Source organism: Gouania willdenowi, chromosome 9 (assembly GCF_900634775.1).
Source record: "Gouania willdenowi chromosome 9, fGouWil2.1, whole genome shotgun sequence".
Lineage (NCBI taxonomy): Eukaryota > Metazoa > Chordata > Actinopteri > Blenniiformes > Gobiesocidae > Gouania > Gouania willdenowi.
Window position 1 is genome coordinate 43,063,477 of NC_041052.1, and position 17,458 is coordinate 43,080,934.

The 17,458-nt window shown below is 37.1% G+C and overlaps 2 protein-coding genes across 3 annotated transcripts in view; both read right to left on the minus strand.

Annotated features, from left to right (window-relative positions):
* The window catches only part of LOC114470069 (outer dense fiber protein 2-like), an 18,062-nt gene extending 10,232 nt beyond the window's left edge, over positions 1 to 7,830 (minus strand). The window contains exons 1-3 of one of the 2 annotated variants that reach the window (XM_028458079.1): positions 7,644 to 7,830; positions 6,558 to 6,644; positions 1,487 to 1,620 (exon numbers count right to left, since the gene is read on the minus strand). In XM_028458079.1, the coding sequence (XP_028313880.1) occupies positions 1,487 to 1,620; positions 6,558 to 6,644; positions 7,644 to 7,733 (311 nt within the window). In that variant the 5' untranslated portion in view covers positions 7,734 to 7,830. The remainder of the gene's footprint in view (positions 1 to 1,486; positions 1,621 to 6,557; positions 6,645 to 7,643) is intronic. The other variant, XM_028458080.1, reaches the window with a different exon arrangement.
* A 1,148-nt stretch (positions 7,831 to 8,978) lies between these two features.
* LOC114470070 (protein SET) lies at positions 8,979 to 14,811 on the minus strand. The gene is made up of 8 exons (XM_028458081.1): positions 14,557 to 14,811; positions 12,982 to 13,039; positions 12,042 to 12,184; positions 11,839 to 11,942; positions 11,625 to 11,738; positions 10,733 to 10,903; positions 10,347 to 10,478; positions 8,979 to 9,286 (listed from the first exon to the last, which is right to left on the minus strand). Exons 1-8 carry the CDS (start codon positions 14,627 to 14,629, stop codon positions 9,263 to 9,265), a joined length of 819 nt encoding a protein of 272 aa, XP_028313882.1. The 5' UTR covers positions 14,630 to 14,811; the 3' UTR covers positions 8,979 to 9,262.
* Positions 14,812 to 17,458: the final 2,647 nt, after the last annotated feature.

Here is a 17,458-nt window from a genome sequence, read left to right on the forward strand (position 1 = left end):
AGACATAGAACTGTAACATGGTTCCCCAGGTTTGCATTTAATTAAATTGTAATTGACAGTTTGTAGATAATTTCCATAACAACTACAATTACAAAGTAAATTATCTGAACTCAATTATGATTATATTATGATTACAGCAACTACTGATTTTTTCGATTAAGATTACAGTTATATTTACATCATAATTGTAATTAATTACCAATTATCTGATTGCAATTGTAACTGAGGCCAGACTTCCGGTGGCGTGCTGCATGGTATGACGGTATTAGCCTTAAATTCACCTTCATTCAAGAACCTTTATCATTCAATTTGACCATAAACTGATGCAATAATGAACGGGGACAAAAACAAGAAAGAGGACATGGGTTGAAAACAAGTCGCTGCTGGAGAAGCTTCAACCATACAAGATGGAGGACAAAGAAAGAGCAAAACTCTGGACTCAATCCGTAAAGTTGTGAGTGAAGCCGTGTCCACAGGGATGGAAAAAGATCTTAGTGATTTCATGAAACAGATGGATGAGTTCACGTTGGAAATAAACTGTAAAATACAAGATGTAACAAGTCAGATGGAGGAAAACATGGCTGACATGGGATTCTTCAGAATCAGAGTGCACTACATGATAAAGTGTCGGACTGGGAGGGGCTCTCCAGGTGTAATAATATCAGGATCTACGGCGTCCCGGAGGATGCAGAGGGCAACTCCGCCGTGTCGTTCATTGAAAAACTGATAAAGTCAGAGCTGGGAGCGAATATTACCGAGGACGGTGATTTGGGGATTGAGCGTGCTCACCGCGCCCTGACACCAAGACCACCTGGAAGCGCCCCACTACGCTCCATGGTGATCTGGTTCCTCAAGTTCTCAGTTAAAGAAAAGATTCTCCATATCGACTGGAAGAAGGAGATGCGTATCCAAAACAAACAGATCATGATTACGCCACAGATGTGCAGAACAAGAGGAAGGAACATATAAGAAGGTGCTTAACGAGAACGGAATAGGGTTCCAGACCCCGTTGAAAGCAGCTTTTTTGTTAATATTGTTAAACATCTACAAAAACAATTGTAATTGAGGCCAAGCCTGGTTTTAAGTGTTTTTCTTCCGTGTTGAGGAAACATTTGGTGAAAGTAGCCTTGGCCTCTTTTTACAGCTCAGATAATCTGACAGGGAAACGTTTGTAGATTATTCACACAGAGAAAGTTTGATTTCCTGAGGAAAGAAGAACACAGAATAATAAATAATATTTGATGTCTGTGAATGTTTTGTTTTTAGTCCTGAGCTAAAATAGTTTTTGGAAATGATGGGGTGTGTGTAGCGATAAAGCTCTAGACATACAGTAACTGTAAGTGTTTGTGTTGAATATGAATCATTCTGAAACAGTTAAAAACACAAAGATACACAATCTCAACACACTTGTATAAAGTAGTTGTAAGAGAATAAAACACTATTCATGTCTAAAGTCTATTTGCATAATAAAGTGATATTTACACACTGTGACAGCTCGTACTTCTTTGAATGACGAATGTTCTCTTGTTGAGTGAGTAGAACGTGAAGCTGTTTGGGTTCTGAACTCAGATCCTCCTGTGGTTCAGTTTGACTCTGGTGATGACTTTGTGATCTGCATTTCTGTCACAGAACAAATAGAAATAAAAGAATCACAATTTAAAACTGTAACATCATCAGAAAAACATGATATATGATATGTTATATAATAATAGTGAGAATAAACCTGGGAGAAAAAAAACACATACTGTATACGTGGGGTTTGATAACAGATCAGATCAATTCCCGTGAACACAGAGCTTTACACTAACTTATCCAGTGGTGGCACAGAAATGCTGTACAGCACAGAATTCAGTCGCACCCTTTTTTTGAACCGGGGGGTGGGGTACAGCATAGCCACGCCTCTTGATGAATAATTGACTTAACTAACGTACCGTAGTTATGTATGAAGTTAAAATGGATAATAACACAAATTATATGCTAAATGTTTTAGTGTCAATATTAAGTTTTTCTGAAACAATCAGTGGCTGAAATAACATGTCATTTATTTTATTTCATTTGAAAAGAAGATGTAACAAAATGTTTTTAATAACATTAAATCATAACATGTTGCATGTATTCTGTTTTATTATTTTACATAAATGCTGTACATGAATTAATTTAACAGTAACATACCCAACTTATCATCTGCATTGTTTCACCATGAATTAAATTGAGAGGGTCCAGCTCTGATAGTGGGGTCTCCTAACCCTCTTCCCCTGGTCAGGGGTCTGTAACCTTTACTCTACAAGGAACCATTTAACCTCATCTCACCTGGATTAAAGTCCTCCTGGAGCCATAAATACCTTCTCTATGAAGACAATACAGTGGATTACATTATATACAGTTATAATTATATAGAATAATGTTTGATTTCATTTATATTGATCATGTAAATGGAAACTTAAAAACAGTTTAATATAAAATAAATTAACATTAATAAATAAAACAGTATCTTCATCTTCAAATTCTTACACATCTCAGTTTATATGAACACAATGTTTATAAAGTAGATTTTTATAGTTAATGTATATGAAAGTCTCCAAAAAGTAACATGAATATGATAACACATGATCATGTGATCAACACATGCTAATTACTCATTTCTTGCCACACATCTTCACACAGATCTTCAACACATCACTGGAGCTGTGTGAAGTACCTTCTGCTTCAAAAGCTCCAGCATCATCTCAGTCCTACAGAAACCTGCCATCACAGGATCAATGACTATCGACCCATCGCTCTGACGTCTGTAGTCATGAAGTCCTTTGAGAGGCTGGTGCTGAGTCACCTGAGGGACATCACAGGACCCCTGCTGGACCCCCTCAAACAGGTCAGTAGAGGATGTAGTCAACATGGGACTGAACTACATCCTGCATCACCTCCACTCCCCAGGGACCTACGCTAGGATCCAGTTTGTGGATTTCAGCTCTGCGTTCAACACCATCATCCTGGATATCCTTCACCAGAAACTCACCCAGCTCACAGTGCCGGCCTCCATCTGTCAGTGGATCACCAACTTCCTGTCTGACAGGAAGCAGCAAGTAAGGCTGGGAAGCATCACATCCAGCACCCGGTCACTCAGCACTGGCGCCCCCCAGGGGTGTGTTCTCTCCCCACTGCTATTCTCCCTCTACACCAATGACTGCACCTCAGGGGACCCCTCTGTGAAACTCCTGAAGTTTGCAGACGACACCACCGTCATCGGTCTCATCAGGGACGGGGACGAGTCTGCCTTCAGACGGGAGGTGGAACAGCTGGATCTCTGGTGCAGTCAGAACCACCTGGAACTGAACCCACTCAAGACTGTGGAGATGACAGTGGACTTCAGGAGAAATCCCCCCCCACTTCCCCCCATACCATTCTGAACAGCACAGTGTCTACCATGGACTCCTTCAGGTTCCTGAGATCCACAATCTCACAGGACCTGAAGTGGACCTCCCACATAGACACAACCAGGAAAAAGGCACAGCAGAGGAAGTACTTCCTGCGTCAGCTGAGGAAGTTCAACCTGCCCCAGGAGCTGCTGATCATGTTCTACACCTCCATCATTCAGTCTGTTCTGTGCACCTCCATCACTGTCTGGTTTGGATCTACAACCAAACTAGACAAACACAGACTACAAAGGATAGTCAGGACTGTAGAAAAGATCATTGGTGTTGATCTGCCCTCCATCCAAGACTTATACCTGTCCAGGGTCAGGAAACGGGCAGGTAGCATCACTGCAGACCCCTCCCACCCTGGACACAATCTGTTTAAACTCCTCCCCTCTGGCAGACGCTACAGATCACTGTACGTCATAAAAACAGTTTGTTCCCCCAGGCTGTCACTGTGATCAACTCTAAACAGTCAAAGAGAGTCAGACCTGTTTCTGTTTCTGTGAAATAACCTGGAACTAAACATAACAACCCTGGATCAACCTGTCACTGAGAATGTTCATGTACATAATATTTAATTTAAATGATCACCTGCACTACTCATCAACCCACTACTGCACTATTATCTTATTATTATTATATTTTATTTTATTATTGTTATTATCTTATCTTGTTATTGTTATCTTGTTATTTTATTTAGTTTTGCACATATTAATCTAACTACTGTTTATATTTATGTATATATATTTTTTTTCTAGTTGTTATTATTTAATGTTTACATTATTAGAGAGAGCACAGTTCACCAAGTCAAATTCCTCGTGTGTATAACATACATTACATGATCAATAAAGTTGATTCAGCTGAACATCTGTCCTGGTATCATAGTCCATCAGTTCTGGTCCCTCCATGATGATTCTGATGAGTGTGTACGACCTATCGCTGAGCTCAGCACATTCTTCCTTTTTACTGCTGCTTCAATGTGAGCGTGCACTCAGTGATCGACTCGTTATGTCTGGCTCTGTTCACAGACTGCGTACACTCCAAAGGAGCTCATTGGTGTTTATACTCTGTGCATTCAACGTTGCATTACCCGCAGCCACGTTGTGTGAGCGTGCAGCGTCTCCTCACCAGCAGCACTGCTGTCAAACAGCCTCCTCTCTGAAATCTCCAGTCAAACTATCACCAGCCTATCAGCAGTGCCTGTTTATAGACGTTTTACGGTAGAGAGAGAGAAAGAGTAGTGTACTCTGTGGGACGTGATGAAGCGCTCAGCCACTCCGTATAAAATAACGTCACCCTATACGCACTCACACGGATGCGACCAGATAAAATTTTCACTCGCACACACTGAAAATATACTCGCATATGCGACTATTTTATAGAGAGCTTTCAGTCTGGCTTTAGAGCCAATCACAGCACAGAGACTGTCTTAGTAACAGTAACCAATGATCTCCTCTTAGCCTCAGACAGAGGGTTGGTCTCAGTTCTGGTGATCTTAGATCTCAGTGCAGCCTTTGATACAGTGGATCATCATCTACTGCTGCAGAGACTGGGATTAAAGAAACAGCGCTGGGTTGGTTTAAATCCTACCAATCAGACAGAACCACTTTGTTCATGTTGATAATCTCTCCTCAGCCAGAGTTAATCATGGAGTTCCACAAGGTTCAGTTTTAGGACCAATACTCTTTACATTATATATGCTTCCACTAGGTAACATTATCAGAGAACATTATATACATTTCTATTGCTATGCAGATGATACACAGCTTTATCTCTCAATGAAATCAGATGAAACTCATCAGTTATTAAAACTCCAGGTTTGTCTTAATGACATCACATCCTGGATGAGTCGTAACTTTCTCCTTCTTCACCAGGATAAAACCAAAGTGATTTTATTTGGTCCAAAACACCTCAGAGATAAATTATCAGAGTAAATAGTGTCTCTAGATGACATTACTCTGTCACCTAGCACCACAGTAAAAAACATAGACATTATCTTTGATACTTACTTATCCTTTAATTCTCATATTAAACAAATCACAAGGACAGCCTTCTTCTACCTCTGTAATATCTATAAAATCAGGAATATCTTGACCCAGAGTGATGCTGAAAAATTAATCTGAGTCTGTTTTTTCACACAAACTACTAGTTTTCATGTAAAGCTGTCCTTACATAGTGACAGCTTTAGCAATGACAAAAAGTCACTTTTATAAGAGTTGCAGACTGCACCTTTAAGGCTTAACTCAAAACCTACTTATTTACTGAAGTGTATACCGTATAATAGCGTTAACCTAACCACTAGGATGGACGTATCATGTTTTTCTGCAGTCTGTGTCTTCTCCTCTAACTCTGAGGGTTCTCTTTTCTGTTCCTGGTTCCTGACAATGGTTCACAGCTCAACTAGTCTAGAACATTCTGATGGTCTATCCTTCTATTCTGTTCTGTTTGTCCTTCTGTTCACTAACAACAACCAGTGGAACCAGATGTTCTCCACCTCTGAACCTGGTTCTAAAGGAGATTTATTCCTGTTAAATAGAGGGAGTTTTTTCTTCCCACTGTCACTAAATGTTTGTTCATGTTGATCTTATTGGATTCTTTCTTTCTTACTATAGACTTTATATTTTGTTGTGTTCAGCCCTTTGAGATGATTTTGTTATAATTTGCGCAATATAAATAAAGTTGAATTGAAATTAAAAATGATTTCCTTCCCTGCTTTGTTTTTATCTGGAACTCTTTTTTTATTTTGTCATCTTTTTAGATTAGATTAAGATTAAATCGGGGCTTTCGCCTTTAATTGGTCATGTAATGTTATTACATACATGGAATTTGTCCTCTGTATTTAACCCATCCCTGAGGATCTTATTAAATTACTTTTATGTGCATTAGTCTCTAAACCTTTGATATTTTTTTTACTTCTGTCAATGACATAAGCACATTTCTATGAAGCACTCTGATCTACAATTGAATTTGAATGAAAGGTAAAGATTGATTGATTGATTGATTATGTCCCTGCTGCTGTTTGCCATAGTGTGTGGATTAGGATAAATAAAGACATGATTGCACTTGAATTAAACTTGTGTTTAGTCCCATTGATTCTAACATCACAGTCCAGCAGTGGTTGAGAGTCTAACACCAATAAAACACCTGAATGTTGAAGGAGCAGCTCTGGGTTGGTTTTCCTGGAGGAATCCATGGCTTTAGAACCTTTGACCTTCCATCTGCTGCTTGACTCTGCAAATAGAGGGAAACGTTACGTTTAACGCTCAAACTAAACTTTACTAAAAGACTATTCCCTATATTACTACGGAAGAGGATTAGGGACAATTAAGATGGAGAAAATCATTTTGGGCAAATCAAGAATAAAGAAGAAATGTGAGATTAAAGTTTTGAGAATAAAGACTTTGAAGAGATATTGTTAAAAACTGAATGTGTTGAGAAGTAAAAACCAGTGAAGTCTGTGGCTATGGGGGAGGAGCTACGGAAACACTTTTAGACCAGTTTGGATGAACACTGGTGGAGGAGATGGAGAATTGGTCCTAGTCAGCTTCTGTAGATTTGACTTTATTTGAAAACCTTCCACTTTTATCACAATATTGAATTTGATCTTATTTTTTGTAAATTCACATTACTCTCAATATTATTATTTCTTTCTTCAAGATTTCAAGTGTAGAGTGTGTAATCTTGATATTTCAACTTCTCTTTTTTTATTGAGCAAAAGTGCAAAGTATATACAAATAACAAGACTTTAACGTCAGAGACAATCAATAGATAGGATAGCTTATTAAAATCAATAACATTAGTTAAATTTATCCAAAGTAAAAATAATAAAGAAACAAACAAAATACTCAATATAAAAAATATAAAATAAATAATACATACATGAGGGCTTTAAAATGGGATAATACAATGGCACAGTAAAAAAGAATAAACAAGGTGGGCTATGGTAAGTTTTTTTGCTTTATTATTTTAATATTACTTTATTCTCGATTTGCCAATTTTTTTTAATTTTCTCTATCAAAATCCTCTCCCGTATTATCTAATGTAGAGTATACTAAACAAACTAACACTGTTTAACCATTGACAAGTGTAAACAACAACTCTTTCTATGCTCTATTTGTTTTTGTTTTAATTGAAAGGAGAAAAAAGGAAAGAAAAACACGGTGTGACTAAAAAGATCCAGACTCAGTAAGACGCTAAAGATGCTAACAGATGCTAGAGATGCTAACAGACCTGAGATAATTTGCTGGTATTTTTCTTCATATGGACGTGAAGTTCCGTTACTTCTGGTAAATGAACGTGAACCGGCGGTGGTAAAACCATTCTTATAATAACTTATCCAGTTTTTGACCTCAGAATATTCTCAAAAATGTCCGTAAAACAGGACAAACTCCTTAGTTTAAGTCGAACAACGACCCCAATGATTGGCTCGTTTGCTAAATCTCGCTCTGTGATTGGTTGAGCGATAGAGTAGCTGTTGCCAGTGATGGTTGCCATAGATGAAAAAACAGATTCAAGGTTCATCACTATATTATACAAACAATATAACTATTGTAAAAACATGATATTGTATTGTTAGCACTATTTTTTTGAACAATTTGAGCCCATTTTTCTGAAACTACAACAAACTCACCATATTTTAATCACTTTTTATTGCCATTTTTATTGTATTTTTGCTGCATTTCTCCCACTTCTATATCACATTTTAATGACTATTCTGCTTTTTTTGTACTTTCTAGACATGTTCAGCACTTATAAATCCTTTCCATCACTTTTACACCTGTCATTATTGTCACTTTTCACCATATTTCATGATTACTTTTGCCACTTTAACTACATTCACCATTTGTAATGACCATTATTTACCAGTTTAAACTATGTAGGAACTGTTCCTACAGTTACATAACCCATCCCACCAAGTTCAGATCACAGTATATTCCCGTCAAAAAATGGATGGATGGATAAAAGGACAAGTAATTCTGTTTTTACCTTTAACATTAATTTTGATACTTTCCCAGTGAGCTGTGTAATAAACAACATCCTACTACATATCCATGTGAACAATCAATAACAGTGATCAGCTGATGATCATCTCATCCACAGTGGCTCTAAAACTGGAACTTTTTTTGTATTTGTAATCCAGGGATTCTTTTTTAATCCATGGAAAGTAAAACAAAAAAAACAATACATTTTTTTCAACTTTGTTCTTTATTAAAAATGTCATTTCAAATTCAATGGATATCTGTAAAATAATACATAGGAGAGAAAAAAAATCCCATAGAAATGGCATCATAATAACCTCTCTCTCCAGAAACCAAAACAACCTTGCACCCCCCCCCCCCCCCCCACACCCCCCCCCCACCCCCCCCCACCACCCCCCCCCCCCCCCCCCCCCCCCCCCCCCCCCCCCCCCAGCATTATTACAAGTCAAGGAATGGACTGGTACTGGTTAATCACAAAGGGGATACACATGTTTAAGGATCTAATGTCCCAACAAAATAAAAAAAAATAAAAAGGGAAATGTTGAGGTCTGCTAGCACTAGGTCACTACACCATGGCTTCTTTTTATTCAATGTACAAAAACCTTAAAAGGAGATGCTCTATGTGAACTACCTTTAAATTCTAATGCTTTAAATTCTCCCTGCTCATATTTACATTTCTGTGATGATGGAACACGTGTCAGGGCAGTAGTGCCATTAGCCTCAGATCAAAGAAAAACATGACATGGCACAACAGGTGAAAAGCTTCCAAAGGTAAATTAAGCACACAGAGGTTAAAGTAAAACCTTTGCTCCCGAGTACAAGTGAAAACCAGAACAGGGAATAGATAGACGGCTGTGGAAGATCATGTTGTTAGTCGTCTTCTCCATCTTCATCCTGAAATTACATCAAGAAATTAGCAAAAATAAAACTGTTACATCTTTACTACTAGGGAAGGCTGTGTAATTAATTTAAGATTACACTCAACAATTACAAAAACAATTGAGAAAAAAATGATTTAAAATAAATTAAGAATTATATTTCTTCCAGCACAGTGTTTTGTTTATGAGCATCGCTAAGATCACATCTCTAAATACCAGTCTGTGATTGGCTGATGTGGTTAGATCTGTGAAGATCAGCAGGTCTGGTCCTGGTCAGTAGATGATGGAGACCACTGAGAGTTCCAGGGGTCACAGTGGGGGACAGTCACTGCAGTGGTATCTGTCATTGTGTCCTTGGGCAAGGCACTTCACCCACAATGCTTAGTATGAATGTAGTGTGTGAGTGAGTGTTGGTGGGAGGGACCTAAGGTTCACTATGACAGACTCGCTTCTGTCAGTCCGCCCCAGGGCAGCTGTGGCTACAATAGTAGCTTACCACCACTAAGTGTGGAATGAAAGAATAATGCCATAATTCTGTAAAGTGACTTTGATAAAGCACTATATAAAATTAATGCATTATTATAATAAACCATTGGAGTTCAAATGTCCTCCCTCTTCTGTTCTTAATACACATTTAATGCACTATTGCATTTGTTCAAAAAATGTAACACTTTTTTTTCAAGTTGCATTTTTATTATTCTAAAGTGTTCAAATAATATATTTTACTTCTAGTGCTTCATACTACCGTGAATATACTTTAATTCATTAGTTGCAGTTCCTTTGAAATTATACTTGGTTATTTATAAGTGTCCGTTGTTCTGCACTTGTTTAAAAGGAAACATATTTTAATCAATACTTTGCACCATTTTATTTGTTTGCATATTTTGTTTTGTACAAAATTTAAGATACTTGATTTTAGTGTTAAGAAATAAAGAAATATAAAGAATATATTTTACAATGTTTTGTACAAAAAATAAAAACATTTTGGTTGCTAAACAGAGATTCTAATTATGACTAAAATAATGGTTGTTATTTTCTCTATAATGGAGCAGCCCTACTACAAGGTATTTAATTACCTCTCCATCTTCACCATCATCATCGTCATCATCCTCTCCATCTTCATCTCCCTCTTCATCAATGTCTTCCAGACCCTCCTCGTCTTCTTCGTCATCATCTCCTTCACCTTCCTCGTCATCCATGTCAGGAACCTGGTAAATAAATACATAATCTAATGCAAGGTTTCTGCTAGAACTCTTGTTATGGAGTACAGATTGTTGAACCATAAAACTGAATCATTAATGCTTTTTAAGTTTTAGAGTTAACCCCCAAGAATGGCTTCAGTCTAAATTGGATGATGGAATTCATATTTCAGCTCAAAGCTTAGAAACATTGGAAAAGACCTGTGTCTGACCAGTAGTCAAGTTTAAAACTGTTCTTTTATGAGGAAATGAGCATTTATTACCAAATAATACTGCAGTGGGTTTGGCCAGATATCATCCTTGATGACCTCCCCGAGCTCATCAGCACCAGCGTCAGCATGGTCAGTGAACCAGGTGAAGAAACTCTCTGGTTCTTCATGTTGCCTCTTCCTTCCTGCTTTGTTCTGTGATTGGCTGGAGCGTTTGGTCAGGTCCTAAAAACACCAACATGTTTTTAACACATTTAACACTGACACAGCGATAATTCAACAAAACTTTATTTCTAAGTTATAGATTTTAGTCTATTTTGTAAAGTAAAAAAAAATGTTAAAATGATCCTCCAATGTTTTTAAAATATGACCAAAAACCTATGAAATGTATTTATTAGAAGATCCATTTATAACAATAGATTAAATCACTGTTGAAAGACTTCAGTCCATGATTTACTCTAACTTCAGCTACCAGAGCGTGTCAGCACACTGTTTAAGGGAGAGTAAAGGTCCCTTAGGAAAGCTTTTCTTCTCTGCTTAATTGTGTACTACCAAACCTCAGAGTTGGAAGAGTTTTTATCCTCTTTGTCTTTAACTTCTGGTTTTTTAAATCAACCAAAAGCAGCACAAGTTGGTATTTTTACTAAATGATCTATAAATCAGTCTGAATGTTTCACTCCAATAGAAAACAATGGGATGTTTACAGGCAGTGTGACATCATCAATCACATGATTTCAAGATGGAGGAACGCAGGCTCTAAACCTGTAAAGTAGTCCCATTTTTACAAGTTAATTAAATGAATATGATGCATAATAATGTGTTTTATTAGACATAGATCTACTAATAAGGATATTTAGATGATTTTAGGACACATTTATAAAACAAAGAAGGATCCCTTTAAAAAAAAAAAAAAAAAATGAAAAAAGATGAATCAGGGCTAACGAACCTTTCCTGACTTCCATTTCAGTTCTGTTGACTTTGAGGATGGGTCTCCGCTCTCATTCAGGTGAAACTCTTTGGAAAGTACTTTGTTTTCAAAGTATGGATTTTCATCAAAATACTGGAATACAGAACACAAGGGTTATTAGACAGAACCATGACATGCAATTATATATATATATATATACACACACACAAGTTCAACACTTTACAAGACTTACAAAATCTATTCTGTAGCCTGACTTGATATCCTCAAACTCCGTCACCTCCACTCTACTCAGATAATGAAGCGCCTCCTCATCCTCCTCTCCAAGTAGGGCAGATACTACGGAGGAAAAGTAGAGTCACACTCCAAACCACATAGATGTGTTCATAGCCGATTCCACATTCTAATATAGCTACACAAATAAAAAGGTAGGATTACCTTGTGGATGATTGACAAACGTAGTAACCCAGAAGTTAGGGATTTTGGCGATCAGTTCAGATCTCTTCTGAAAGAATGGCTGACGAAGTTTGTTGTATTTCTGTTCTACTTTCAGGATCTCCTCACTCGCTTGTTCATTCAACCTGATGATGCAAAAATAAAACATACAGTTAATGAAAATTACATTTTTCTAATTTCTTGCAGACATTTTGCCTCATTAAGACTCAGACATAAAGTGAGGTCATGCAAATTAGGGCCGGGCAATATGGACTAAAACTCATTTTTTTCTCAAAATGGCGATATAATATAAATCTTAATTTTAGTTCAATTAAGTAGATTTTGACTCATACACACCTTAACTTGGGCACTTTAACTGTAAGTATTATATTCATGCACTTTGTATTGTTGATTGATTGATTGTATTTTATTTATGTACTTTAAGCCTTGTGAATAATGTTTGTTTTGTGACCTACCAAAGGACAACAGATACTATTTAGCATCATTGTTAACTCTGGCGCATTTACAATATGTAATTAATAACATAAAATCTGACCACAAAGACAATTCTGTGTTATATTTGCTGATGTATAATGCCACACAGACATTTATTCCCAAATAGCTGCACAATATGACACTTCGGTCTTTCTCTCTTAGGGACAGCACGTGTGAGTGAGTTCTATAATGCGGCTTGTTTAGGGGAAGGTCTGGGTTAGAACACTCATTCCAACTGTGCTTTTAATGCTGTATTTTAATACAAAAAAGCTATTTTATATATATGTAGGCTATATTGTAATTCTCTAGATAGCCAAAATAGACAACTCGATACATCTTGAATCTTGATATATTGCCCAGGCCTAATTAAGACATAGAATGAGGTAAATAAGTAAAAAGCTATGAACTATTAATATAAAACCGGAGTGTGAATAGAAAGGCTCATTACCTGTCAATTTCATTCTGTACTTCATCAATGTGTTCAATAGCTTCCTGCTGTTCTTTTTCTGTGGAAACAAAAATGTTAACATGTCAAGCAAACCTCACATTTAGGGTGCAATGAATGAGTGAACATGTAAAGCACTTTGTAACCTCAGGCTGTGAAAGGTGCTATAGAAATAAAACATTACTGACTTACATTTATAGACATAATATTATAAACATTATTTAAGCAGGCTGTAGAACTGAATAATTTGAGCCTAAGTAGCTATATCACACTACAGTCCTAAGCTAAACGTTGATATAGTCTTTGTATGATTATTGTAATGGCTGATTTAGGTCTTTTTTTTAAAGCATAAATTATCCTGTCGGGGACTACAGATGGAAATTATCCCGTGGCTACAATCTGGCATATTTACATATTTGTCTATTAATGTGCATTATCTGGTCAAAAATAACTAAAAATCATAATACAATGCTATATTAAAAAAAATAATAATAATTTGATCACCAATTAATTAAGAGTCAATAGTCGTATTTAATAATTAATAATTAGTTAATAACTTGATTCGGGGGCAGACGGTGGCTTAGTGGTTAGCACGTCCGCCCCACAGCAAGAAGGTCCTGGGTTCAAGCCCTGGGGTGGACTTGGGTCCTTTCTGTGTGGAGTTTGCATGTTCTCCCCGTGCTGCGTGGGTTTCCTCCGGCTTCCTCCCACAATCCAAAAACATGACTGTAAGGTTGATTGGAGGCTCTAAACTGCCCATAGGAGTGAATGGTTGTCTGTGTCTGTGTTGCCCTGTGATGCCCCGCGACCCTGTTAAACGGGAATAAGCGGGTATGAAAATGGATGGATGGAACTTGATTCGGTGTTTATGATTTTTTTATTATCAAATGTATATATTTTGGTAAAATCCCCGTTCATATATATGTAAATATAACGGAAGTGGTGTGCAGGCTTCGGCGGTGGAACAGCCATCCCTCCACCTCCGGTCTGCTGTTCCCGACAGGCCGCGTGGTTTAAACGTGGGACGGAGGTGATGTGAGGGACGCAGCTGTGATATTAACACACACGTCACCAACACACACTAATGTCCACACAATAAATCTGAGTTTTAACAATATTAACATATCCAAACGTAAAGCCCCAAAACACACCAAAAAAATACTCGTTACGTTACAACAACACGAGCAGCTAGCCGCTAAAAGCCCGTTAGCAGCACCGGTTTCAATGGATAGCTAAACTTCATATGCACACCAATCAAATTATGTGGTAAAAATATGCTTTACTTTATCAAACAAGGACATCTGCGCAGTAATAATGAATATAATCCACCCACGGTTGCTCACTAGCGGAATGTGGCCTATGAACACCGGGCTGAGGGAACAACAGGGCAGCTACATGCTAACAGCTAACAGCCTCTATGAATGGATTTACACACGCACAAGTAGCTCCAGTCTCCGTGAGAAAGCACTATTAATGCCCACAGAGGTAGTTACCAACACTCTGCTCTACAGCCCTGTGAATAATGTTGAACAATAATAAAGTGAAAATGGCGGTGAGCGGGAGGCCGCCATCACTCACCGGAGGTCTCGTCCGCTCCGTCGTGATTCGAGTTCAGCTCCTTTTTACTCGCTTTGGCCGCTGACGCCGACATGGTGTCGTTCACTGCGTGACTCACACTGGTCCGGGTGAATAGGAGCTAGTTTAAAGTTGCACTTTTCCTTAAACCCGGGAATGTTATTAAGTGTAAAGTTAACGTGCTCGTGCTGCTCTCAACACAATGTAGCAGCGCGCGAGGAACTCACGGAGCAACGTTACTTCCGCTCACGTGCTCCTTTCACTAGAAACAGCAGAAGAAGAGTTAGCTCCGCCTCTTAAACTAGCTCCTCCATCCATAACGATTATTTAGGGGGCCCTATTATTATTATTATTATTATTATTATTATTATTATTATTATTATTATTATTATGTTCCTGCAGGCTAAACCGTGCAAGGGAGGGCTATGCCCTTTGGAGGGTGGGTCCAGACCCCCCAGGGGACCTTGGACACAAAAACTCACATATGTTCGCCAGCAGGTGGCGCTATAACAAAGGTCAACGCGTTTTGGCCATAATTCCCACACCGTATGTCGCACATTCAAAAACTTCATATCCACAGATTCCCTGAATACCACTGAATCACCTGGGCTAGGCCACGCCCATTTTCGCCTCAACTTTTGTTGGAGCAAAATCGCAAAAACTGTAAAACCTACTTTTTTTAACAACCCTGGATCAATCTGTCACTGAGAATGTTCATGTACATACTATTTAATGTAAATGTTCACTTGCACTACTCATCACTGCACTACTGCACTATTATTATTATTATTATTATTATTATTATTATTATTATTATTATTATTATTATTATCTTATCTTGTTATTGTTATCTTGTTATAATATTTTATATAGTCTTGCACATATTAGTCTAACTACTGTTTATATTTATGTTTATATTTTTCTAGTTGATAGTTATTATTTAATGTTTACATTATTACAGAGAGCACAGTTCACCAAGTCAAATTCCTTGTGTGTATAACATACATTACATGATCAATAAAGTTGATTCTGATTCTTCTTGGGGTTTTGTCTAATCAGTGTGAAACTTGGCGTAGAGTCTTCAGTTGGACCTGATTTAAAGTTCAGCAAAGAATAATTATTAACGAATAAATTTTTCTAGCGAGCAATGAAAACACAAACTGTTGCATATCTCAGTCAAAATAAATGCTAACAACGCTATATCTAGTATCCTTAGTTGGCATGTGACTGTAGGGATACGCGCCAAATATGAATAATGTAGGCCACTAGGGGGCGCTGCAAATATGGAATATTTATATCTCTTAAATGGCAAGAGCGATTTTTACCAAATGTGGTGGGTATGATCTTGGGTCCCTCCTGAGGCCATATCTTGAAGTTATTCGCGATTGGTCAAAGTGGCCGTGGCTTATTACATCACAACATATAAATAAACAAACATTTATTTCAGCTGAATTTTTATGTTGAGGGCAGTGAAATGTACAGGGTAGATGTAGAAGAGTACACAGATCACCCATATTAAAAAGTGCACCACTAGGTGGCGCTATAATATATATATTATATTTGCACATTTGTATATTTGTATTATTTTTATTTTTATTTTATTGTTTCTACTGTAATGTGTGCACTTGTATTTAATCCTTAAATAATTAGCATTCCTTTACTTAATTATGTACGTTTTCTTTTTTCATTTGTAATATTTCTGGAGCCTCTGTGACATAAGTAATTTCCCGCTGGGATAAATAAAGTATTTCTGATTCTGATTAAATTCTATTAATATTAAATGACTCCACTAATGAATCTGTCATAGCCTATACTGTACATCTATTTGTATGATGGTGAAACATATCATTACAAAACTATATTTACCCTCCTTTGCATCAACACATCACTATCAAAAATCCTTATTGCATATTTCTTAGCACAGCAATAATTTAACCATTACAGACTCACTGTACCTTCACTCAGACTGATGATGAATTTACATCAATCTACTACTGTATCTACACTATCCAGGAGATGAAGCACAGGTCAATAGTGAACATGGCTCCTTCATCTGAGCCTCTAACATTTCACCAATTATAGCAAAACAAAGTGAAATAAAAAGAACTATTCTGACCAACAACAATGACAAGAATCAGTTGTAAGATGTCATTGTGTTATGAACTGTTTACAATTCTGTAGTTTCAGTTCATTTCTGATCATTTACTGAACCATGTGACATGTGGATCTGGAGCTGTGAAGGTTGGATAATATTATGCAATAATAAAACATCACAATGTAGTCAAAGTTAAGTCAACTAACTGACATTAAGATTATATTAATAATAGAACATATTGATCAGCCTGAAAGTGTGAAATACATCTTTAATGAGAGGTTTGGAGGATGAACACAACTCTGGATCATTTGGATGAATTTCATATTTGTTGTTTTTTGATGAGATTGTTTCTCTGTGTGAAGCTATGTGTAATATGTGGAAATGACTGCTGCTTCATTTATATTCTACTTTACAAAATTGTCAGTTTTTTAAAGTTTTATTCACGTACCCCACTTTGGGAACCTCAGGACTTTGAAAGAGAACCTTACTTATAAAATGTCAAAATACATATAATCTCACAATTTACCAAGAAATGGATCCTGCCACTAATAGAGTTCTCTTTAGTCAAATGTGTACTGTAATAACATTAAGTCATAATGTGGTTATTTTATTAGTAATAACAATGTTAGGACAATGGAGCAGAATTCCAACTGCAGTCAGATTCAGACTTTATTAATCCCTGAAGGACAATTCAGTTTACAGTCATACACTGTCTTTTCCACTAAACTAATGTCAGTAATGTATATATGACTGCATTAGTTGAATAACTTCATCACTAAAATAGCATTAGCTCAAATTATGACTTAATAT

Bases quoted from the DNA above. Each gene is read 5' to 3' on its own strand.
- LOC114470070 (XM_028458081.1), bottom strand. From the start codon at position 14,629: ATGTCGGCGTCAGCGGCCAAAGCGAGTAAAAAGGAGCTGAACTCGAAT. The intron at 13,040-14,556 runs GTGAGTGATGGC...TTGTTTCCACAG, and splicing joins CGGAGCGGACGAGACCTCCG to AAAAAGAACAGCAGGAAGCT. The intron at 9,287-10,346 runs GTAATTAAATAC...ATGTAATTTCAG, and splicing joins ATGATGGTGAAGATGGAGAG to GATGAAGATGGAGAAGACGA.